The sequence below is a fragment of the Meriones unguiculatus genome, chromosome 10, assembly GCF_030254825.1.
Source record: "Meriones unguiculatus strain TT.TT164.6M chromosome 10, Bangor_MerUng_6.1, whole genome shotgun sequence".
Taxonomy (NCBI): domain Eukaryota; kingdom Metazoa; phylum Chordata; class Mammalia; order Rodentia; family Muridae; genus Meriones; species Meriones unguiculatus.
Window position 1 is genome coordinate 68010610 of NC_083358.1, and position 26185 is coordinate 68036794.

A 26185-nucleotide genomic window follows, 5' to 3' on the forward strand; every position below is an offset into this window, starting at 1 on the left:
TTCATTGGCTACAGGTATGACTCTGCTCCCTTGTCTGAATGCTTGAGAGCCAACCAACGGGGAGAAGAATCTTCCAGAAAAAGAACTTCTATTTCTTTTGGAAACAAACTTTCACTGAGACTTCAAATTTTCTGACATTTTGGGCCTCCTTACTCTTCCTCTAATGTGGCTGCTCGTTATTTAAGCTGATTTGGCAGCTTAAGTAACATGACTCTTTTCTTCTTTCCTATCTCTTATGGGCAGCTGGTGAAGTTATATCTTGATTGCCCTGAGGTTTTCTCTTTTATACTGTAATAAAATTGCCCTTGAGCTTCCATTTGAATCTGAGACTGAGAAGGGGAGGGGGTACCCTGATTTCTCCTGTGTCAGGAACCCCTAGAGCTGGAGTTACAGGCAATTGTGAGTCACCTAATGTAAGTGTTGGGAACTGAATGTGGGTCCTCTGCAAATCAGTGAGCCCTCTTAACTGTGAGGTCACCCACCCAGCCCCTGACCTTTTTAATAAACTTTATTTGAAATTGTTAACTGTGACAGTAGCAGTTTGTTCTAGGTTTAGAAGTAGCATAGTGAACATACTTAGATACTGATTATCTAGAACCCACGAGGTCAGGAAAAGGTTAAAGGGTTAAGTGCTGTTGGAGTTGCCTCTTTCTCTTTCTTTCTTTCTTTCTTTCTTTCTTTCTTTCTTTCTTTCTTCCTTTCTTTCTTTACATTTAAGTGCCTTTCGTTATTTCTTTTTTAATTTAATTTAATTTTATTAATTACACTTTATTCACTTTGTATCCCCCCCATAAGCCCCTCCTTCCTCCCCTTCGGGTCCCACCCTCCCTCCCCCTTCCTCATGCATGCCCCTCCCCAAGTCCACTGATAAGGGAGGTCCCCCTCTCCTTCTTTCTGATCTTAGTCTATCAGATCACATCAGGAGTGGCTGCATTGTCATCTTCTGTGGCCTGGTAAGGCTGCTCCCCACTCAGGGGGAGGTGATCAAAGAGCAGGCCAATCAGATTATGTCAGAGGCAGTCCCTCTTCCCATTACTATGTAACCCACTTGGACACTAAACTGCCATGGGCTACATCTGTGCAGGGGTTCTAGGTTATCTCCATGCATGGTATTTGGTTGGAGTATGAGTTTCTGGGAAGACCCCTGTGTTCAAATTTTCTGGTTCTGTTGCTCTCCTTGTGGAGTTCCTGTCCTCTCCAGATCTTACTATTTCCCACTTCTTACATAAGATTCTATGTTCCCTGCCCAACAGTTGGCCATAAGTCTCAGCATCTGCTTTGATAGCTTGCAGGGCAGAGCCTTTCAGAGACCCTCTGTGGTAGGTTCCTAGCTTGTTTGCTGTTTTCTTATTCTTCTGATGTCCATTCTCTTTGCCTTTCGGGATGGGGATTGAGCATTTTAATCAGGGTCCTCTCTCTTGATTAGTTTCTTTAGATGTACTGATTTTAGTAGGTTTATTCTATGTTATATGTCTATATGACCATGTGTGTCTTTCTGCTTCTGGGACAGCTCACTCAGGATGATCCCTTCCAGGTCCCACCATTTACCTGCAAATTTCATGATTTCCTTGTTTTTAATTGCTGGGTAGTATTCCATCGTGTAAATGTACCACAATTTCTTTATCCATTCTTCAGTTGAGGGGCACCTGGGCTGTTTCCAGCTTCTGGCTATTACAAATAAAGCTGCTACAAACATGGTTGAGCAAATGTCCTTATTGTGTACTTGAGCCTCTTTTGGATATATGCCTAGGAGAGGTATGGCTGGATCTTGAGGAAGTGCTATTCCTAGTTGTCTGAGAAAGCGCCAGATTGATTTCCAGAGTACAAGTTTATATTCCCACTAGCAGTGGAGGAGGGTTCCCCTTTCTCCACAACCTCTTCAGCATGTGTTGTCACTTGAGTTTTTGATCTTGGCCATTCTGATGGGTATAAGGTGAAATCTCAGAGTTGTTTTGATTTGCATTTCCCTAATGGCTAATGACGGTGAGCATTTCTTTAAGTGTTCTCTGCCATTCAATATTCCTCTACAGAGAGTTCTCTGTTTAGCTCTGTTCCCCATTTTTTAATTGGATTACTTGGTTTGCTGCTTTTCAGCTTCTTTAGTTCTTTATATATACTGGATATTAGTCCTCTGTCAGAAAAAGGGTTGGTGAAGATTCTTTCCCAATATGTAGTAGGCATTTGTTTTGTTTTGATGACGGTGTCCTTTGTTTTACAGAAGCTTTTCAGTTTCATGAGGTTCCGATTGTTGCTCTTAGAGCTTGTGCTGTTGGTGTTCTGTTCAGGAAGTTGTCTCCTGTACCAATGAGTTCTAGGGTTTTCCTCACTTTTTCTTCCTAACCGATTTAATGTGTCTGGTTTCATGTTTAGGTCTTTGATCCACTTGGACTTTAGTTTTGTGCAGGGTGATAAGTATGGATCTATTTGCATTTTTCTACATGTAGACATCCAGTTAGACCAGCACCATTTGTTGAAGATGCTATCTTTTTTCCATTGTATGGTTTTGGGAGACTTCAACACCCCACTCTCAACAGGTCAACAAAACAGAAATTAAACAAAGAAACAATAACTCTGACAGAGGTCATGAATCAAATGGACCTCACGGACATCTACAGAACCTTTCACCCAAACACAAAAGAATTTACCTTCTTCTCAGCACCTCATGGAACCCTCTCCAAAATAGAACATATAGTTGGTCACAAAGCGAGCCTCAATAGATACAAGAAGATTGAAATAATCCCTTTTATCCTGTCTGATCACCATGGAATAAAGCTGGACCTCAACAACAACAGAAATAGCAAAAAGCCTACACACACATGGAAACTGAACAACTTGCTACTAAATGACAGCTGGGTCAGGGAAGAAATAAAGAAAGAAATTAAAGTCTTCCTAGAACTCAATGAAAATGAAGACACAACATACCCAAACTTGTGGGACACAATGAAAGCAGTGCTAAGAGGAAAGTTCATAGCACTAAGTGCCTTCAAGAAGAAATTCGAAACAGCTCATTCAAGTAACTTAATGGCTCACTTAAAAACCCTAGAAAAGGAAGACTCAGACACACCAAAAAGGAGTAGAAGGCTGGAAATAATCAAACTCAGGGCTGAAATCAATCAATTAGAAACAAATAAAACAATTCAAAGAATCAATGAAACCAAGAGCTGCTTCTTTGAGAAAATCAACAAGATAGACAAACCCTTAGCCAAGCTAACTAAAAGGCAGAGAGACACCACCCAAATCAACAAAATCAGAAATAAAAAGGGGGACATAACTACAGACACTGAGGAAATCCAATCATTAGGACTTACTTCAAAAGTCTATATGTCACAAAATTTGAAAATCTAAATGAAATGGACAATTTTCTTGATTGATTCGACTTACCAAAGCTGAATCAGGACCAGGTAAATCAATTAAATAGTCCTATATCCCCCAAAGAAATAGAAGCAGTCATTAAAAGTCTCCCAACCAAAAAGAGCCCAGGACCAGATGGCTTCAGCGCAGAATTCTACCAGACCTTCAAAGAAGAGCTAACACCAATTCTCTTCAAACTATTCTACAAAATAGAAACAGAAGGAACATTACCAAACTCATTCTAAGAAGCCACAGTCACCTTGGTACCTAAACCTCACAAAGACCCAACAAAGAAAGAGAATTTCAGGCCAATCTCCTTTATGAACATTGATGCAAAAATATTCAACAAAATACTTGCAAATCGAATACAAGAACACATCAAAGATATCATCCACCATGACCAAGTAGGCTTCATCCCAAGTATGTAGGGGTGGTTCAATATATGGAAATTCATCAATGTGATCCACCATATTAACAAACTGAAAGAAAAAAAAAACACATGATAATCTCCCTAGATGCTGAAAAAGCATTTGACAAAATCCAACATCCATTCATGTTTAAAGTATTGGAGAGGTCAGGGATACAAGGCACATATCTAAACATAGTAAAGGCGATATACAGCAAGCCTATACCCAACATCAAACTGAACAGAGAGAAACTTAAAGCAATCCCACTGAAATCAGGGACAAGACAAGGCTGCCCACTCTTCAACATAGTTCTGGAAGTCCTTGCTAGAGCAATAAGACAGTTGAAGTAGATCAAGGGGATACAAATTGGAAAGGAAGAAGTCAAATTATCACTATTTGCAGATGATATGATAGTATACCTGAGTGACCCCAAAAACTCTACCAGAGAACTCCTACAGCTGATAAACACCTTCAGCAAAGTGGCCAGATAAAAATTAACTCAAAAAAATCAGTAGGCCTCCTGTATACCAAAGACAAAAGGGCTGAGAAAGAAATTAGGGAAACAACACCCTTCACAATAGCCACAAATGACATGAAGTACCTTGGTGTAACCCTAACCAAGCAAGTCAAAGACTTGTATGAAAAAAATTTCAAGTCTTTGAAGAAAGAATTAGAGGAAGATTTCAGAAGATGGAAAGATCTCCCATGCTCATAGCTTGGCAGGATTAACATAGTAAATATGGCCATCTTACCAAAAGCAATCTACAGATTCAATGCAATTCCTATCAAATTACCAACACAATTCTTTACAGACCTGGACAGAAAAATTCTCAACTTCATATGGAATAATAAGAAACCCAGAATTGCTAAAACAATCCTCTACAATAAAAGATCTTCTGGATGTATCTCCATCCTGATCTTAAGCTGTACTATAGAGCAACAGTAATAAAAACTGCATGGTACTGGCATAGAAACAGAATGGTGGATCAATGGAATCTTTCATTCTTTTTTAAACGTTTTGATTTATTTTATGTATACAAATGCTCTATTTCATGCACACCAGAGGAGTGAATCAAATTCCACTATAGATGGTTGTGAGCCACCATGTGGTTGCTGGGAATATGAGCTCAGGACCTCTGGAAGAGCAACCAGTACTCTTAACCTCTGAGCCGTCTCTCCAGCCACAATTAGCTCTTAAAGAAACAGAATCAGTGTGGGATGCCATGTCTGAAATATTAACATTTTGGAGGCTGAGGCAGGACTGTCATAATTCAAGGCTAGCCTGGGCTAGACTTAGAACCTATCCAAAAAAAATAAAAAATCTATCCATCAGTCATTTCATAAAGGATCAAATGGGGCAGCTGCCTGCAGAGATCATTATGGTACAGCATTTCTGTGCTCTAACTCAGAAGAATATAACTTTTATGTTACATTTCTTAGCCCCACCCCCTCCCAAGTACTGACCAAAGCTAAACTTGCTTTTCCTGGCACTCTGAATTTTGTCCCTAGTTCTTCTAAGCCCCTTGTTCTGTGGCCATGTAGAGAAGAAGCCTCAGTTGCAAATGTTGTGGTTGTCTCTCTTTCCCTTCCCCATTTCTGTCTGGCAACTGCAAACGTTCATAGCCTTATTTTTCTCTAAACGCTAATAAAGTTGTTCTCAACTTTTGAGTCCATTTCTAAATTCTTTTATTAATGAGATGAAGATACCACCGAGGTAATGGAAGCAATCTAAGTATTTTCTATCAAAAAGAATGATTACAGGAACTTAACCTTTGGAAGGCTATTTTGTAGCCTTCACCGCCTTGTAAAATGGTGTTTCCACAAAAGCCTTACTGCATTCCTGAAACGTAGTTGCCTGGAGTGGCTGACCTGGTTCCTATTTTCTTCATTTCCTTCCTTCTGATTTTTTTGAAAATTAGGCAACTTTCAAAGCATGTGTGCTTGAACTCCACCCAGTGGGGAAAAGACACAGTATTCTGGAGTTAGGATAAAAACCTATCACATTTCCTACTATGTGCTTGCTGCTTGGATGAAGTAATGCACTCTTTTGCAGAAGTTAATGCTGCCTAGCCAATAATAATAACAATAATAATAACTTATTAACTGTAATTATAATTATAATTGCAATGTATAATTAATTATATATTAATATTTATTTTTCTTTTTAAATTTTATTTTTAAAATATTAGTTACAGTTTATTAACTTTTTATCCCAGCTGTAGCCCGCCCCCTCATTCCCTCCCAATCCTACCCTCCCTCCCTCATTTCCTCCCTGCCCCTTTCCAAGTCCACAGATAGGAGAGGTCTCCTCCCCTTCAATCTGACCCTAGCTTATCAGGTTTCTTCAGGATTGGCTGCAATGTCCACCTCTGTGGCTAGAAAGGCTGTTCCTCCCTCTTGGGGGTGGAAATCCAAGAGCCCGACATTGAGTTCATGTCAGAAATAGTCCTTGTTCCCCTTACTAGGGATCCCACTTGGATACGGAGCTACCATGGGCTACATCTGAGCAGAGGTTCTAGGTTACATCCATACCTGGTTCTTGGTTGGAAATAGTCTCATAAAAGACCCCTGTGCCCAGATATATTTGGTCCTTGTGGAGCTCTTGTCCTCTCCAGGTCATACTAACTCCCTGTTCTTTCATATGATTCCCTGCACTCTGCTGAAGGTTTGGTTATGAGTCTCAGCATCTGCTTTGATACACTGCTAGGTAGAGTCTTTCAGAGCCCCTCTGTGGTAGGCTCCTGTCCTGTTACTTGTTTTTTCCTACTTCCAATGTCCATCCCATTTGTCTTTCTAAGTTAGGGTTGATCATCTTACCCTGGGTCCTCTTTCTTGTTTATCTTCTTTAGGTGTACAGATTTTAGTATGTTTATCCTATCTTAGAGGTCTAGTACCCACTTATAAGTGAGTATATACCACATGTGTCTTTCTGCTTTTTGGATACCTCACTCAGGATGATCTTTTCTAGTTTCCACCATTTGCCTGCAAATCTCATGATTTCCTTGTTTTTAATTGCTGAGTAGTATTCCATTGTGTAAAAGTACCACAATTTCTGTACCCTTTCCTCCATTGATGGACATCTGGGTTGTTTCAAGAATAAAGCTGCTCCAAACATGTTTGAGAATATATAACGAACTAAAGAAGTTAAAAAGCAACAAATCAAGCAATCCAATTAAAAAATGGGGTACGGAGCTAAACAGAGAATTCTCTGTAGAGGAATATAGAATGGCAGAGAAACACTTAAAAGAGATGCTCAACATCTTTAGCCATCAGAGAGATGCAAATCAAAACGACCCTGAGATTTCACACTCATCACAATGGCTAAAAAACTCAAGTGATAACACATGCTGGAGAGGTTGTGGAGAAAGGGGAGCCCTCCTCCATTGCTGGTCGGAATGTAAACTTGTACAACCACTTTGGAAATCAATCTGGCACCTTCTCAGACAACTAGGAATGGTGCTTTGTCAAGATCCAGCTATACCACTCCTAGGCATATATCCAAAAGATGCTCAAGTACACAATAAGGACATTTACTCAACCATGTTTGTAGCAGCTTTATTCATAATAGCCAGAACATGGAAACAACCTAGATGTTGTTTCCATCTAGGAAATGGATACAGAAATTGTGGTACTCTTAACCAATGGAATACTACTCAGCAATTAAAAATTCTTATAACCATAAATAATTGATTATAATAACTATAATTATTATAAGTAACAATTAATAATTATTAGTAATAATAATTATTATTGAAAAATTTACTTCAGGACAGGGGAATGGAATGATAAGAACCTGTAAGACAGTTTGGAGAGATTGCTCAGAGATTAAGAGCACTTGGCTGTTCTTCCAAAGAACAATTTCCAGCAATCACATGGTGGATCATAACCATATATAATGATATGTGGTGCCCTCTTCTGGCAGTAGGCATACATGCAGGCAGAATACTGTTTACATAATGAAAGAAAGAAAGACAGAAAGACAGAAAGAAAGACAGAAAGAAAGAAAGAAAGAAAGAAAGAAAGAAAGAAAGAAAGAAAGAAAGGAGCTTTAAAAATGGGGATCACTGTGAGTTTGAGGCCAGCATGACCTACAAAGTGAGTCCAGGACAGCCAATGCTACACAGAGAAACCCTGTCTTGGAAATCAGAAAGCAAAGCAAAACAAAACAAAACCCAACAAACAAGAAACTGTAAGAATGGAATAGCAAAGTGTTCAGAGAACTAGGCAATTAGCTATTGCAAATGGGCTAAGGGCCAACATAAAGAATCACGACAGAGGAGCCTAATGAGGTAAGCCAGAACCATATACAAACAACATGTATGGAACACCGCAGGCGATGAATTTTGAGGAGTGTAGGTCAGTTATACTATATAGACTGTCTGGTTTGGGTTTACTTGATATTTCCTTCTGATTAGGATTAACTATGTATTTTGGGTAGGAACATCAGAAAGAATACTGCAACTTCTTCATGGTTCATATAAGAAAATGTACAAAATTGATTTGTACATTTCATGTAGACAATGTGTTTTTCCACCATAAAGTTAACTGTCTTTCCTTTTAAATGTTTTGTAAGGAATACATAATGAGCCCTCTTGCCAGTCCCCCTCAATATATTTTAAGCATACCAGGACTTGATAAACTGTTCCCAGTTGGGACCTCTTTTTGCCTGAGGAATATTTATACAACTTTAAGTACAGAGGTACATACAATGATATGCAAATTAGACATTCACTGACACTTATCTCAATTCTTTGGAACAGTGAGATGGCTCAACTGGTAGAGGCACTTGATGCCAAGGCAGCCAGTGCATTCCATCCCTGGGACTCCCGTGGTGGAAAGAGAGGATGCTGCAACCTGTCCTCTGACCTTCAGATACCCACCACAGCAAGCGTGTGTCAACACACACACACACACACACACACACACACACGCAATAAAGAAAACAATTCTTTGATGCAGAATAATTTTTTAAAAAATCTTTAAAATACATTTTATTTTAATTTATGGGTCTGTGTCCGTGTGAGAATATGCATGTGTACAGATGAGCACGGGAGTCAGAAGAGGGAGTAGGATCCACAGGGGTTGGAGTTACAGTGGTTGTGAGCTAATTGATGTGCTGAGGACTGAATTCAGGTCCTCTGCAAGTATAGTAAGATCTTTAAATTGCTGAGTCGTCTTTCCGTCCCTTAGAACAATTTTGCTATAACACTTTTTTATTAAATTCACATTACATATGAGACATATTGCTTGTTCATTCTTCATACAGAGATCTTTCCAGCAGTGGTGGTACATGCCTTTAATCCCAGCACCCAGGAGGCAGAGGGGGACCTCTGAGTTCAAGGCCAACCTGGTCTACAAAGCAACTTCCAGGACAGCCAGAGCTACTCAGAGAAACCCAGACTAGAAAAGCCAAACAACAACAACAACAAAAAGAAAAGAGAAGGAAAAAAAAAAAAAAAAGGAAAAGAAATCTTGGATGAATATTTGACACTACAGGTCATAAAGCATCTTTAATGTTTTTCATAGTTGATGAATTATCTTGATTTATAATTGTCAATGCTGAAAATGTTGCTTTGTATAAATATGTAGTACAAAATAGCAGAAGCATATTTTGATCTGTTTTAGGAATTGTTGGAAACGCTGGCTAATCCACGCCAAAATCCACTGTATAATTTTTTTAAAAATGAAGTCCAAGCCAGCAACTCAAAAAGCAATATTTAGAATCATTCAATTCACTATGCAAAGTACCAACCACCTTACTACGCTGCTATTCTAAGGCAATTCAATCCAAACAGATACTTCATAACTGATGAAGAATGATAGTAGGAAAATACTAAAATTTTGTTTTCTGTAATGAAACCAATTGTGCTTAAGAGCAAAACACCAAAAACGCTGACTTCACAATATTTGCAGTTCACAACACACAATAGTCTCCTGTGGCAGTGTTCAGGCGGTTGTTTGTGGCTGCCTGTGTGACAGTACAGGCAATGCAGTGTGCTGTGGGTTCAGAATCAAGGCTGCAGAGAAGTCCTGATGCACACGCTGAGTGTTAACAAAATACCTGCGATGCAATTCGCCTTTAATTTTCAGTTAACTTCTGGTGGTTAGGCTTTTAAAAACCTTTTACTATTGCCAAATATTTTGTGGTTCCACATTTAGAAGTTGTAAGCCACAGTTTAGGAAGCTGGGATTTGTATAGTTATATGTCCTATACAAACATATACATATATGCAGTCACTGATTTTTTTTTTTTTTGCTTAAATGTATACATTTTTATTAGAAGTTTTACAGCGGTTATACAGCAAAAGTTATTAAAGAAAATATGAGCTTTTCTGGTCTACTAAGGTGGAAAAATTTTAAAAAATAACAAAACCTACAGCATTTAGTTGATGATCAAATAAAACCAGTTCCAGCCCCACCCTTCCTCCCCCCCCCTTGACAAACACAAGTTAGAAACCGGCAGTTCTGGAGTCTACTGAGTATTTGTAGTTCAAAGATTTAGGTCACAGGTTTGTAGCTGATGAACTCTAAGAGCTTTTTTTTTTTTTTTTTTTTTAGCTTCTTTTCTTTATTTTCTTTGGTTTTCTGAGACAGGATTTCTGTGTAGCCCTGGAACTCACGCTGTAGACTAGGCTGGCCTGGAACTCCCAGAGATCTGCTTGCCTCTACCTCCCTAAGTGTGTGTGGGCTTTTAGAGGCGAGCGCCACCACCGCCCGGCTAACACCCACATTTCTTGGTTAGTTGAATTCTCTTAGACCATAAAATCAGATAATATATATATATAAAAAATTCCGTGGGTATTGAACGCTCTGGCAGTTACTAGCATTATGTATTTCAACGGCGGAGTTTGGAAAGAGAGGCACGAGGGAGGGCGGATTTTGACCCATCTCGGTTCCATTGACATTTTTTTGAGAATGGGCGCTTTTTGGGGTTTTTCTTTTTTTGAGGGTCAGAACTCACAAAAGGGAGTTACTCTGCAAGAAGCGTCAGGTGAAGAACCAAGCAGAGGAGCCCAACAATGAGGGAGTTCCGGGTCCGTGTTCCGAGGTCGCGCCCAGAGGACGCAAGCGGGGTCCGCGGCCGTGGACCGGGGCTGCCGCGCAGAGGCGGGGCGAGGGGGTGGGGCGCGGCGGCAGTACGCGTGCGCAGCGGGGGCGGGGCTGCCGGGGGCGGGGCGGGCCGGGCGGCGGGAGGGGCGGGGCAGCAGGTGAGCGCGCGGGGCGCGTGCGCGGTGTGGGCGGGGCGCGCAGCGTAGGGGCGGGCCCTCCTCCTCCCCGCCCGTCGCTCGGCGGAGCTCCTCCCCGGCTGCCTCTCTCTCCCCTCCCTCCGGCCGTTCCTCCCTCCTCCGGCAGCCTGGCAGCATGGCGGCCGTGGAGACGCGGGTGTGCGAGACGGACGGCTGCAGCAGCGAGGCCAAGCTCCAGTGTCCCACCTGCATCAAGCTGGGCATCCAGGGCTCGTACTTCTGCTCGCAGGTAGCCACCCACTCCGCGCCCCTCCGGCCTCCGCCTCTGGGCCCGGTTGCCTCTCCCTCCGGCCTCAGAGTGGCCCGGGCCTCGGGAGCCAGCCGCCGGCGCTCGCGGGGGCGGAAGCTGACCTGCGCCGGGTTCGGGCCACACGTCCGCATCCCGGAGGGCGGCCGGGTAGGGACGCGCGGGAACCGGTAGCCCACGACCTTCGCCCGAGCCGGGGTCGGGTGTGGGCGCCGCGGGCCGCGCTCCAGGGGCTTCGTTCCGGTGCCTGTGCAATCCCGGACGGTGACGGAAGCGACCCGCCAGGGCCTCGGGGTGGCCGCAGTCTCCAGAAAAGGAGAGCTAGTTTCAGCCTCACTTCTTTTGTGTTTTACTACCGTGCTCTGACATTTAAACAACTTTGAGTGGGCGTGGAGGGGGGGGGGGTCTGGGTAATTCATTCTTTCCGTTGGCATCTTAGATTATTCATTTAGAGAACTGGTAAGGTAAAGAGATGAGTCACTTGTGTTCCTGAAGTTCCTACAGAGTAGAAAGGACAGTTCCCTCAGGACCTCAGAGCTGCAAGACTCTGATGTGCAAGTTTTGTGCAGCTGAGCAAACCCAGCGCTGAGTGGGGCCCTGACAGAAGTGTGTGTTTACTGAACAGTGTTTGTGTTCCGTTGTGTTTCGAGACCCAGCATAATGGCAAGGCAGCAAACACTGGGCTTCAGTTAAGAGTTTGTTGACGACAGGTATATAAATATTGTTTGATATTAAACTGACAGGTTTCTGGGAGAGGGAAATTAATCAGGAGTCCAAAGGCCTTGGCATGCTAATTCTTGAGTAAGTGAAATTACTTACGCTTCCAACTTATCTTGTGCAGACAGAGTGAGTGAGGATTCACAAGGTTGCTTGACACTGATACTAAGATAAGACCCTGTAGCCCTGCAACTTAAGACCTTGTGTTTTTTAAAGGATTCCAGTACAGTTTAGTACTGATATCTTAAAAAAGTTGAATAATTATGTGGCCGGAGGGGTGGTACATGTCACCTTTAATCCCAGCACTTGAGAGGCAGAGGCAGGCAGATCCCTAGGGTAGCCTGGTCTACAGAGTGAATTCCAGGACAGCTAGGGGTACATAGAGAAACCCTATTTTTTTTTTTGGCGGGGGGGGGGAGATAGTTATGTGAAAACAGCAAGACAACTATTTTTGAGTATAAAGTACATGAAAAGATAAATATAAAATAAAACCTATGAATAAAAGCCTTAACAATTGTAGATAAACCATTGCAAAGAGATCTTCACTTTTGCATGGGTCTTGTTTAGAGAGTATATGATCTTTGACCTTAATATCATTTTCCAAAACGTTGCACGTGGAAGGGAAGTGTTGCTTGATTTAAAAATAGCTCTGGGCCGGTAGAGGGCCTCTTGAAACTGTTAACATTTTCCAGTTCAACTTACTGAGTTCTTTTTGGAACCTGGACTTAAAAGGAAAGTTTGCCATGAAAATTGTGTACCATCTGAGTAGATTAGTGTAGTTTACACAAGTGTTTCACGTTGGGAGGTGCTGGGTGTGGTGCCACACACCGTTAATCCCAGTACTTGGGAGGCAGAGGCTGGTAGAGTTCTTAGCAGACCAACCTAGTCTGTCTAGTGAGTTCAAGCCCAGCCCATGCTACATATTTAGACTCTTGTCTCAGAGAGGGAGAAAGAGAGAGAGAGAGAGGAAGTAGAACTAGGAGGAGGAACAGGAGGAGGGGCAGGAAAGTAGGATGGGCTGGAGAAATGTCTCTCCGATTTGGGTGACATTTTGTAAAGATATATGGATTAATATGTACTGACACTAGCTCCCCAATTTGATTATGCAAGATAGATGCTGAGCCCTGGAACTGTATACATACAAGGATCATTAAGTAGACTGAAAAGGTTGTATTTATATGTTTAGAAATACACACACACACACACACACACACACACACATTCACATACAGTTACATAGTAATAGAAGCCATGGATCTAAGAGCTAGGGGAGGGGTTATGGGAAAGGTTGGAGGGACGAAAGAGAAGGGGGAAAATCCTGTAATTTTTAATTAAAAATATATAAATGCTTAAAATGTTTAACTGTTCATCAGGCATAGGTGGCATCTGTTGTAAAGAATATTGAATTGTAGTTTGGAATTGTGAGAACATCTAAGATATATTCAGTATGGCAGAATGAGTGTAAAAGTAGCCTGTGTTGGAGCCTGTAGATATAGTACTAGTATCACTGTTATACCTTTAATCAAATAGCCAGAGTGGCTTATGCTGCCTTTCCTCATTCCTATTACCTCTCATGGCCAGTTTGTAAAATTTGTCACTGAGTCAGTTGTAGTAATTCATCCATCCCTCCACTGTGATTCCTCACTTTGTAAACAAACCACTCAAAGCAAACCAGACTAGATCTTATCTATAAATGCCACACCTCCCAAAGTTGGGTCATGCCTATTTCATTAATGAGGTTCTAACTGCTTTTGGTGTTCTGGCTCCTCAGTTAGAGTAGCTCTTGTCTGGCTGTCGGGATTATCTTGCTGTTTATATTCTTTACTTACCAAAATGTTCCTTGTCCTCTGTCTCTGAACCTTTTCCTAAACACAGTTTACATCCATGTTGAGAGTAAGGCTTTCCCTTGCCATTAGGCATGCTCTTTTCAGAGGGTTTTTTTTTTTCCTTTACCTCTGTCTTCGTTTCCCTAATACTGGCCAGACTGTTTTTGGAACCAACCAAACTACAAAGACACCTTTTTATAACACCATAACACTTTTATAACATTTTAATGACCTCCAATTACCTTACTTGTTAAACAGTGTCTTTGATCAGAAGGTAAGCTATCATTTTCATGGCTGAATGCTCATTTCCTTGTACTGTAACTTGTATGCAGCAAGTGGTCAATACATTTGAATGAATGAGTAATGAATGAATGAGTTCAGGTCAGGTTCTCCGTACAGGTTGGTGGCAATTCTAGCTTAGCTTTTTTATGCTGGGATTTAAGTACATGCCCAATTTATATTTTTTACAAATTGTTAACAATTAGTTAACAGAAGTGAAGAATACTAACTTCTGAAAAGGCAGAACAGAAGCTTCTCTGCTGTGTGACTTCATACATACAACTTCTGGTTTTCATTATCTTTTGAAAATGGGGCTTGGTGGCACATGCCCTCAATCCCAGCACTCAGGAGGCAGAGGCAGGTGGATCTTCATAAGTTCGAGGCCAGCCTTGTCTGCAAATCAAGTCCAGGATGGCCAGGGCTATACAGAAAAACCCTGTCTCAAAAAAAAAAAAAAGAAAAAGAAAAAAAAATTGGGTCACTAATAGTTCTTATATGGTTTTGGTGGGTGGAAAGGCACTGACTAAACTGTAAATGATAGTTTATTTTACTGTTAAACTCTATTTTATGTTTAAAAACATAAAAAATATTTTTATCTTAGTTTCTTTTTAAGAAATTTCTTTCTTTAAGGAATAAGACCCATTATCCTTAAAATTAGGCTTTCCAAAGCTTGTGATTTTTTTTTTTTTTTAGTGTCTTGAAGGTATCCTTTCTTACTAAATTAATAGTTGTATGTACCTTATTTTCTTCACTTGTAAGAGGTTTTTGTTTTTTGTTTTGTTTTTGAGATGGCGCCTAAGGTTTACTCATTGTTGTGTTTTCTGAAGTTTCTTGTTGTCCGTATGTGTTCAGTTCATTAATTGAAGGATGGAAGGAATGTGCCTGCTGTGGAAAGTGGAATTCTACCCTTACATTATCTTTTTTGTTTTTCAAGACAGGGTTTCTCTGGGTAACCTTGGCTGTCCTGGAATGTACTATATAGATCAGGTTGCCCTTAGAGATCCACCTCCCTCTGCCTCCCCGGTGCTGGGATTAAAGGTGCGCCACTACTGCCAGGCAAAATTTCAGTTTCTTAACTGCTGTTATTTAGCAAGATTCTATGCTGTTCACTGTCTTGCCCTGGGCCAGATAGTCCGCTGAGAAAGTCCTAAATGATGTGCTATTCTTTGTGGCCATCAGAACTGAGAAAGTCAGGGACTGTGGCTAAGTGGGATGAGACTGCATTTGCAGTGAGACTTGGGTTTTAGTCTTTGCTCCTGATCCTTCGGCGGATGGATGAAAGGCACCATTCTTAGAGTTGGGAAGACAGTGAATAAGAACATGTACAGAGCCTGGCCTAGTGTCTGGTAAGTGATTTCAAGATGCTGATCACCTTATTTATCATTTAGGTTTATTTATCGTGTGTGAGAGTATTGTGTCTGCCTGTATGTATGTGTACCATGTTGGTGCCTGCTGTTCTTGGAGGTCAGAAGTGGTCATCAGATCCCCTGGAACTGGAGTTAAGAATGGTTGTGAGCCACCGTATAGGTGCTGGGAACTGAAATAAGGTCCTCTGCAAGAGCAGCAAGTGTAGCCAGGCATGGTGTAATCCCAGTACTTGAGGAGGCAGAGGCAGTTGGATCTCAGAATTCGAGGCCAGCCTGGTCTTCAAACTAAGTCCAGAATAGTCAGGGCTTATTACACACAAAGTATTACACACACACACACACACACACACACACACAAGATATTTGGGCAAAGTCTTTTTTTATCTTAAGACAAATTGTCATTATGTAGTCCACCCTAAGGATTCGTGGCAATCCTAGCTTAGCTTTTTTATGCTGGGATTAAGTACTTGCCCAATTTATATTTTTGACAAATTGTTACCGCTAGTTCTTGCAAAACAGCAATGAAGAATACCAACTTTTCAGTCTTAGATTACTAGTACATACTGGATGTGCACATCCGTCTGTGAACAGTCTCTACGCTTGCCCATGTCGTCTGTCACTCAGCTCACATGGAGGCAGCAGTAGGTGTTGTCTGTTTGTTTCTTACCCACAGATATCATGTGACATTTTGCAAAAATGATAGTGAGGAGTTGACTAACCAAAATGAAAGTATGACAAAGAAATGATAAATGATGTTGATGGGAAATTTAAACCTAATACAGGGCTGTAAAAGGTATTTGGGGGAAGCTAGATAAATGGTACAGCATTTGCAGCTCCTGCAGAGGACTTGCTTGGTTTCTGGCACTCACATGGGGTGGCTTACAACTGCCTTCAAATTCTTCCTAGCTTCTCATGTCCTCCACCGGCCTTTGTGGGTATGCATGTGTATGTGACACACACACACACACACACAAATAAATCTTAAAAAAAAAGGACATGTTAGTGACATGGGATTGTTGACATTGCAGGCTTTCTAAAGACCCTACATATGCCGCCAGAGGAAACGAGGCAGTTGGGGTGGGGTGTGTGTGTCTGCCTTTTTACATTAATGTTGGAAGTAAATCATATTAGGGGAAGTGGCACCAATTCATGCTGTAAGTATAGTACAGTGCTAGAGATTAGGCATTCAGCAAGAAATATGAGATGGTTCCTTATCATTTGAGACAAATATTACACGACTAATTACAAAATTTACGTTATAAAGACAAAAAACATACACTGCTATGGAAAGGGAAGGTCAGATTACGTTAAGGATGAGTCTGGTCTAGCAACAATAGATACCAAAAAAACTTCAGACTAGGAAACAACCAATACATACTTGAACACATGACAGAGTTGTTCTCCAGATACGTACCCAAAGTTTAGACTTCTTTTTAAAGCTTTATGCATGTGTAGTGTCCACAGAGGACAGAAGAGGGTGTTGGATCCCCTTGAGCTAGAGTTAGAGTCAGTTGTAAGCCTCCTTGTGCGGGTACTAGGAACAGAAATGGTGTCTGTTGAAGCTTGTAACTGTTAAGCCATTTCTCCAGTCCACACTATGAATGATCCATGTGGTCCCAAAGAACTACCTAGAACTGGCTTTTAATACTGACAGTCCTTTCTTTAAATGATAGGGAGGAACCGTGAAAATGGGAGCGGATTCTATGCATAACAATAGAAAAACTGAAGTTTTTCTATAACTATTACATTTTTTGTTTGTTTGTATTTTTGGGTCAAAATTGTTGGTACTATATTAGTTTTCATTCCTGTGGCAACTTCGTGACAGAAGATGCTTAGAGGAGGGCTGGCTGTTTTGGCTTACAGTTTAAGAAGGGATATTTTAGTCCATTACAGGGAGGAAAGCTAGTGGGCTGAGTCTGAGGCAGCTGGTCGCGGTGTATCTGCAGTCAGGAAGCAGGTTAGAGGCTAGCCCGCAGTGACCCACTTCTTCCTGCAGGGCTCCTTCCCAAAGGCTCTACAACCTTCTCAAAGAGTACTGCTAGCTAGGGAATAAGTGTTCAAACACTGGGCTGGGGGAGCCTGTAGTAGGCATTGAAGGCAGCGCACACCATGCAAATGCTATCCCAGTCAGTGAACTATAACCCTAGCCTTAGATTACTTTCTGCTTTGAACTGCTGCCATTCATTCATTCATTCATTCATTCATTCGGTTTTTTGAGGCAGGGTTTTTCTGTGTAGCCCTGGCTGTCCTGGACTCACTTTGTGGACCAGGCTGGCCTCGAACTCATAGATCCACCTGCCTCTACCTCCCTGATTACAGGTGTGTGCCACCCAGCTTTCTCTTAATATTTGTCTTGCAAACCCTTGTGTTTTAGTCTTTTTATTTTTATGTTTTGAGGCAGTGTTTCAGTGTGTAGTTCTTGCTGGCCTGGAACCCACCTGCATGTCCTAGCCTCCAGAGGGGTGGGATTAAAGGCATATGCCATTGTGCCTGGCCAGTAACTGTTTCTTCTGTGTAACAGTTCTTAAAAATGTTTCTGATTAAGGCAGGCCTGAAACTGATTTTCTTGTTTGCTCTTTTAGGAATGCTTTAAAGGAAGCTGGGCTACTCACAAGTTACTACATAAGAAAGCAAGTGAGTAACATTGCTTATCCTTATGCTCTCTGCCTTGGATGCAGCATTTGTGCTAGTCTTGGGACTTTTACTTCAGAAAGTATGTGTTTGGGTGCTCTGAAAGCATACTTCTGACATCTGGAATTATTATTCTTTGGTAATATGTAATAAAATGTCTGAATTACATCTGGTTAATCTTGTTTCATGTGTTTAACATGAGAACATGAGATCTTTGCTAGGATAGGTGGATCTGGCTTGGTTAGTACCTGATCGTGCCCTAATCCTTTGACACCCTCTTGTTTTGGTAGAAGTGTCTGCATATTGTAGGCGGAGGGCACAAGGGGTATTGGGTTTTGTTTGGCCAGATCGCTGTTCTGTAGCTGATAATGGTCTTAAACTCTCGATATCTCTGTTTCTGCCTCTAAGTGCTGGTTATAGACATGTGTCACCATACCCTGTTGATTTTGGAGGTGTTTTGGATGACCCACAAGATGAAACCATAATAATTAGCTATTATCAGCCACACTGGTATGGCATTTTTTTCAGCATAGTCTTTCTGTGTCAGCTCTTCATGCTGTAAATTTAGTCATTAGTATGGCTGACCTGAGACACCCTGCCATGCTTGCTTGGAAATTGACTAGGACTTGCTGTGCATCCAGCATTGCCATGTGATGGGTGCATGCTTGGCATGTAGTGCTTGGTAGTTGGTATAAACTTTCTGTCTCAATGATTTTGGTGCCATGTACTCATCTGCTTGTTTTCTAGGAGTTAGTTGGTTAATAAAGTTTGCTAGAGTGCCTTACCAAATCATCTGAGGTTAGCCAAACCACATTTGAAGGAAAAGGAAATAGAGATTTTAAGAAGATGTATTTTTCCTGGTGGTATAAAGTGATATCTGTGCTTACTGGGCATTCTGGGTTATCCATGGGAGGAAGAATAGTCTGCAAGTGGGCAGTACTCTGAGTGAAAGTTCACCAAAGCATAAGGGAAAAGAGAAACTGCTTTTGGTTTGTCCCCTTGAATGGAAGTGCACGGCTGGGATGTCTTGTACTTTGGGCCTTACATTGCATGCTCTTTGGCACACTGCCTGTTTCTTATCTGGGCCTAAAACATTGTAGCTTTTGAACAATAGTATGCAGTGTCCTTTGCTTTCACAGTTGTTTAAAAAGTTTTGCTACCAGCCTCAGTTGTTTGATGACTATTAGGAATCTAGTGCTTGTCTAGCATTGGTTAAACAGGCCCTGAAATGTAAGCTTACTTCAGTTTTCGGATGTAAGTTTGGAGTGAGGTCTATGTTTGAGGTCTGCTTTCAATTCTCCTTTGCAAATACCGTTTGTAGAAGGGCAGGGATGCAGATCAACAGGGAGCTTTAGATTTGAAAGGCTTTACTTCCAGGCCGGAGAGCTGGCTCAGTGGTTAAGAGCACTGTTTGTTCTTCCAGGGATCCTGAGTTCAATTCCCAGCAGCCACATGGTGGCTCACAACTATCAATACCGGGATCTGATCCCCTCTTCTAGCATAGCATGCATGTATGTTTGCAGTCAGAGCACTCACATACATAAAATAAGTAAATAAATCTCCAAAAAAATCCGAAAGAAAAGAAAGGCTTCACCTCCTTTCCTTTCTTTGTTGCTTCCCTAGGAGTATTGTTAAGCAAAAGCTGTGTTGAGACAGAATGTACATTTTTTTATTGCATCTATTATTTTATGTGTATTTGTGCATGCATGCGCATGAGCACACGCTGCACATGTGGAAGGAAGTTGGGACTCTTTGAGGGGTACGGGTTTTGCCTTCTGCTGTGTGGGGTGGTGGTAGGGATTAAACTGAGGCTTGGGAGGCAAGTCCCTCCTTTATTTACTGAGCTATCTGGACAGCTCTGGAATCTAGTGATGTAGCTAGCACCCTGTATGACTTGAACTTAATGATCCTCCGCATCGGTCTTCAAACTGCTGCGCAGATTTGTACCACTGTGCTCAGCAAAAGCTTGTATCTTGATTGTTCTAGATTTAAAGAGATACATCCCTAGATGTTCCTCCTTCAGACAAACTACTTCATGCTAGTATTCATGCTTGCCATTTTGAAGAATTTTCAATAGTACTTGAATTTATTGACAATGAATGCAGTCCATTTTTGTCTTGGGTTCAGAAATAGTTTTGTATTGATTGAAAACCTTCACTTAAAAGCCATTGAATGGTTAAATAGGAAGTTGTTTTTTTATGTAAGTTTGCTTTAGGATTGATTTAAGATTACTGCTTTTAAATAAGAGCATAGAATTCAGCTGTTAAGTCTGATTTCATGTGGGAAGGTTTTGCTCATATTTTGACACTTCAAAATTACCTTTGTATGAAGTGTTATTGTAGAGAGCATGTGTTTATCATTGAGTGTCATTCTGTTTGAGACTGTGTACAGTGTGTGTCTAGGGAATGCTTCTTCCTAGACACGGAGATCTGAGAGGGTTGGAAGCTTGTAACCAGAGCAGGAAAGCAGCTGCCTTGTCAGCTTAGATTGGATGCTTGCTGGATATTTGTGCCTGGGCTTTCCTGTTCAACCAAGTGAGAAGTAAAGTATGCTCTTCAGTAGCTGATGACTGAAGCATCCTTTCCTCTCCTCTCTTTCACATCTGTTTATCTCTTATTCTTTCAGAAGACGAAAAGGCAAAAAGAGAAGTATGTTCCTGGACTGTAGAAGGTGATGTTAACACTGACCCGTGGGCAGGTTATCGGTACACCGGTAAACTCAGACCTCATTATCCACTGGTGAGTATGTAAAGTAATTAGAGTGTAGCCTTGTCTTTAAACCAATTTTCAGTTCTCTGAAATCCATGCTTGTAATTTGTATTTGAGTAGTGAATCATCAACAGGATTGCCTTCAGAAAGGAATGTGCATTCTAGCTCTCAGGGTATATTATTTGGGAGCTAATAGGGATAATTGGCAGTTGTGGAAGAAGTGGAAAGATTTTTTTGTTTTGTTTTGTTTTTTTTGAGATAGGGTTTCTTCTCTGTGTATCTTTGGCTGTTCTGGACTCACTTTGTAGACCAGGCTGGCCTCGAACTCACAGAGATCTGCCTGCCTCTGCCTCCCTGAGTGCTGGGATTACAGGCATGCACCACCGTGGGGAGAAGTCTTTAGATATAAAGATGAAAACTTTATTAATTTTATAAAAGAATGGAATAAATAGTCTTATGGCTGGCATGAGAGCATGTTACTGCTTTTCTACAGTTTTTTAATGTGATGCATTGTAGCCTAATTATGATGGCTTAAGTACCATTCCTGTCCTTGAGTCTGATTTCACGTGGCATTTCACCTGTAGGATTCAAAAGATTTTTCTAATTGTTTTGAGAATTTCATGCAGGAATATAATGTGTTTTGATCAGACTCACATGCAGCTTACTCTCCCCTCTAACTCCTCTGTTATTTTCTTACTACATTTCCTTCCCAACCTAATATGTTAAAAAAAAAATTACCAAGTCATCTTAATGCTGCTAGCATGTGTATGGGTGTATGGCCGCCCACTAGAACACAGGCAAGTTTTCAGGAGCTGCATCCTTAGAAAAGTGACTCATTTCCAGCAGGTTCCTCTGCTGGGGATAGGACTTCACCAGCCCCTCCCCCATCCATACTAGAATTTTGGCTGCTTTGATCTTGTACAAGTCTTGTTTAGACAGTCACAGCTGCTGTCGATTCTGTGGGAAGAAGCCCTCTCATGTACAGTAATGCTGTCTTGCTGCAACATCCACAACCTCTGACTGGTGGGGTTCCTTAAATCCAATGAGAAATAGATTCTTTACTCCCAAAGCATTCATGCAACCTTTGAACTGGGTACATGGAGTCACCCTGGTCTTACTGTAGCTAGAAGGGTTCATAGCTGGGTAAGACTGTTGGTACTTTCCCCTGTTGGTAGCATGTATAACACTTTCCAGAGCTATGAAAGCTAGCCAATAGATGAAGCTTCCACTTTAGTACAAGCTTGGTTTCTTCATAGGACTCAGGAGTGATTTGTTGTTATTTTGAACCATACTCTGGCTGTCCTGGAACTCATTGTGTGTAGACCACACTGCCCTTAAATTCACAGAGATCTGCCTGCCTCTGCCTCCCGAGTGTTATGATTAAAGGTGTGCACCACCACTGCCTGGCTTGACTGGTACTTTTAATAAAATGAATACGTCTGTAATATAAAATTGGGATACATAAGAAAGTTTCTGTGTGCCAGGCATGGTGGTACATGCCCAAAACAAAAAAACAACAACAAAAAGTTTAGGTTCTGTATTTCTCCCTCCCGGTGATCATGTCTACGAATGTTTGATTTTACTCTGAGCTGCCACTTTATTACAGTTACCAGCTTGCCAGTTTGAAGCAACAGGGTACCTGTTGGTTTTTAGTCTTTTTGTTGTTGTTGTTGTTTTTAAGATTCACCACTTCTATGATTTAAATCGTGTGTTTATAGCTCTGTGTGGGTGTGAGCACATTAGTGCATGTGCCAGCAGAGACCAGAGGTGTCAGCCCTCTCTGGAGCTGGAGTTGCAGGTTTTGTAAGCCACATGATGAATGCTGACTGTTGCTTAGGTCATCTGAAGAGCAGACTCTTAAACACTGAGCTGCTTCTCCAGACTTGTATCTAATCTTGAAGCGGGGACACGCTTAGTCATTCTCCTTCTTTCTCAAGCATATATGTGGTACTAGAACGTAACCTTAATCTCAGTGAGTCAAATAAGAGTCTTGTGATACTAACATGTCAACTAAAAAACTATTAAAACCTTTGGCTTGAACTCCATTTTTGAGTTTTCTTTGCAGTTTTATTTTTGTTACTAGTTAACAGGCATTGAACTGATCTCGCTGTTGTTTTTAGATGCCAACAAGGCCAGTGCCCAGTTATATTCAAAGGCCAGACTATGCTGATCATCCCTTAGGTAAGTCCTGCTTTGGCTCCGTTCTGCAGTTTTCAGTTTGTGGGCTTGACATCACGGCAAAGCAAGGCATGCTTTTCTTGTAGGGTTTTCAGTGCTGGACATGTAATGTAAACACTGTTTCTTTTCTAAAGCCACATTAAAGCATTTAAGATAAAGATTTTTACCCCCTCATTAGGAATCTATCCAGTTCTGAAATCAATGTTTATGTGGCTATTAAAGACGACATTCAGAAAAATACTGTATTTTGTGTTAAATGAACTGCCAGATGGGAGGGAAAGGTTTTTAATTTTCTTTTTTGCTCTTACCTAAATTAAGGCAAAAGTATATCATGAAGGCCTGAGTGAATGCTTCACTAAAAACTTTGGGCTGTAGCAGTAATAGAAAGAATAGCAATGGTGGTGATAATAATAGTTATGTGAGCATGATGGTGATGATTCTTTAATAGTAACTGATATTTATTTTTGCTTAACCATGTGTCAGGCACTGTGCTAAGTTCTTTGCACGTGTTACTCCATTTAATACTTTCAACATTTCTGAGGTAGGTTCTGTTGTCTTCTCTATTTTATAGATAATAATAGTGAGACATGCAGAGAAGATGAGTAATTTGCCACACAGGTCAGTGGACTTAGTCTCTGACCTTTGGACTTGTACAATATTTAGGCTGGACTAGGTGTTGATTGGTTTTGCATGTCAGAAATGAGAAATGGTTGAATATCAGCGAGTTTACTTGATTATTTGTTTATTTTTAAATTTAAAACGTTTAAAATTTTTTGGTCTTGAGACATTTTACTACCTAGCCCAAGCTGGCGTCAAATGTACAGTCATCCTGTCTTAGCCTCCTGAGTGTGGGGTTACATGTCTGTGCCACTGTGTGCAGCATGTGTGGCTGAGTATAAGTTTAGTTAGCTGCTTTTTTCTTTAAGACTCACAGAACCATAGTATTATTCTTTCTATATGTAATTTTAAAACTTACTAAATTCATTGTAGATAAATTTAAGGAAAAGATACTAGAAATGATACAATAATGTGGAAACTCATAATTTTATTATTTTCTCTTGAATATAGTAAAAACTTATATTTTAAGAAATATAGGTATAACTTTAAATAAATAGAATGTTTTGCATTGAAAAGAAGCCCTACTCCCTAGAGATAACTGCTTTAAGAACATTTCTTGCAGGAATGCAGAGGCAGAGGCAGGTGGAGCTCTATGAGTTCGAGGCTAGCCTGGTCTACAAAGCTAGTCCAGGACAGCCAAGGCTACACAGAGAAACCCTGTCTTAAAAAACAAAACAAACAAAAAATCATTTCTTAATTAATACACATTAGACCTAGAGCCCGTTTTTACACAAAACGAACGCACCACATACACCTTTTCAACCTTTTGTTTTTTTTTTTCATATATGAGTTCATGTAAGTTCTTCAGATCTATAGTTTTAATTTCATTGTGTGGCTGTATCATAATTACCATCCAGGCCTCTACTAATGAATGGTCAGATTAGATTATTTGCAAGGCTTTGCTTCTCTGAATTTGATTGTAATTTCGATTCTTGTAGTTTCATCTTTGGCAACATTTAAGACTTTTTTTTTAGGTTAATTGCCTAAAATAATGGTTTGAATCAAAGGATATAGACATTTTTATTTTGAGATATTAGAAACTTCAGAGTGTTTTTCAGTTATTACTCTCATTAAGAACACGAGTGTACTTGCTCTGACAGAATACATACTAAAATTGGGATGATACAGTGAGGACTGTCATGATTCTTGTGTGAGGACGACACACAACTTCATGAAATGGTTCAAATTAAAACAAAATAAAACAAAACAGAATTTTGCTCCTCTTCAGTTGTTACCATCATTGTTTGTTAGCAAAGTTTTTATGTTTTTTTTATAAAACTGAAAGGCTGAAATTGCATATTCTTTTATTTTAGCTTGCATTTTTAAATTATAAGGTTTAACATCTTTTCATGTATTAAAAGTTGTATTTTCTTTCCTTTTGAATGTCTGTTCATATTCTTATCCTCTTTCCCCATTAGGTGATTAGGTTGTTTGTTTGTTTGTTTTCCTTAAATTTCTAAAATGTTCTTTGTACATTAACACTCTGAACTATATTGCAAAGATTTTTTTCCTCAGGTAAACACTAATGTTTTGTTATTCTGTAATAACATGCTTTCAGTGTTTGTATGTATAGTAAGATAAATGTGTCTTGTATTGTTATATTTAATTCTCACATTAAGTATAATGTGAGAATTATATTGGACCGGTGTTTGATTAGCATGTTTGACTAATCACATGCCATTGCCAGACTTTCACTTTTGGAAATGTTTTCATATTTGTAGGCCTTGTTGCTGTCAACTTTGTTTTCCTTTAGAATTTTCCTGAGTATCTTTGCATGTTTCTTCTGTATTCAGTTTATAATCAGCTTGTCTTGATTCCCGGAAATATCTTGTTGGTATTCTTTATTGAGATAATACTAAATTTACAGATTAATTTTAGAAGAATTGATTTCTTGATAATATTTAAAAAATAGGGTATGTTTTATATTGTTTCTAAAGTAGAGTTTTCAGAGTTCCTTTTTGAAGCTGTTTTAGGGTTATATTTGTTCTGGGTACTTTATTGTTTGGTAGTTTTTAGGTTGTTTATATTATGGTAAAGTTACTGATTTTGACATCTTAATTGTTGACTTGCTAAATTCTTACTTTCATCCATTCACCAGATGATTCTTTTGTTCTAGGATTATGTATTATCTGCAGATGAAGCTTTTATCCTTTAAGTTATGTTTTGTTTACCTAATGTCTGCTGGTATTGCCAGAACAGCATTGTGCCAGATAATCATCATTCTGTGATATTCATTCTGACTTGGGATTTATATTTTAAGGCGGTAGCTACCCATGTTATCAGGATTATCATTCTGGATAGTCATTTATTTTCTAATATTGAATTAATTGCCTTATCTTGTGAATTTATCTTTTCTAAATTTGTGTAAGTATTTAGGGAGCTGTTAACCTCAGTGGTTAACAGCACTTCCAGCCCTTTGAGAGGTCCCACTTGCTATTAACTCCTGCTCCAGGGGATCTGGTACTCTGTCTGGCCTCCACATACCAGCACATTCATATGACACACACATAAAAGAATTGCAGAAAAGTTTGTTTGGGCACTTTCCATTTTAGAGAATGCAAACAGGATAGATTGATAATTGGTTAGATTTTTCCTCCCAAGATTTTGAA

General features: G+C 40.3%; 2 protein-coding genes across 2 annotated transcripts in view; one reads left to right on the forward strand and one right to left on the reverse strand.

The window, feature by feature from the left end:
• Positions 1-10708: 10708 nt before the first annotated feature.
• LOC110560069 (uncharacterized) lies at positions 10709-11122 on the reverse strand. Its single transcript, XM_021655787.1, has one exon. It carries the CDS (start codon positions 11120-11122, stop codon positions 10709-10711), a length of 414 nt encoding a protein of 137 aa, XP_021511462.1.
• Metap1 (methionyl aminopeptidase 1) overlaps positions 11066-26185 on the forward strand; it is a 36322-nt gene continuing 21202 nt past the window's right edge. The window contains exons 1-4 of the mRNA XM_021655791.2: positions 11066-11234; positions 18024-18075; positions 20698-20810; positions 22901-22961. Coding sequence (XP_021511466.1) covers positions 11121-11234; positions 18024-18075; positions 20698-20810; positions 22901-22961 — 340 coding nt within the window. The 5' untranslated portion in view covers positions 11066-11120. The remainder of the gene's footprint in view (positions 11235-18023; positions 18076-20697; positions 20811-22900; positions 22962-26185) is intronic.

Excerpts from the sequence above, each read along its gene's own strand:
- LOC110560069 (XM_021655787.1), bottom strand. The coding sequence starts at position 11,122 with ATGCTGCCAGGCTGCCGGAGGAGGGAGGAACGGCCGGAGGGAGGGGAG.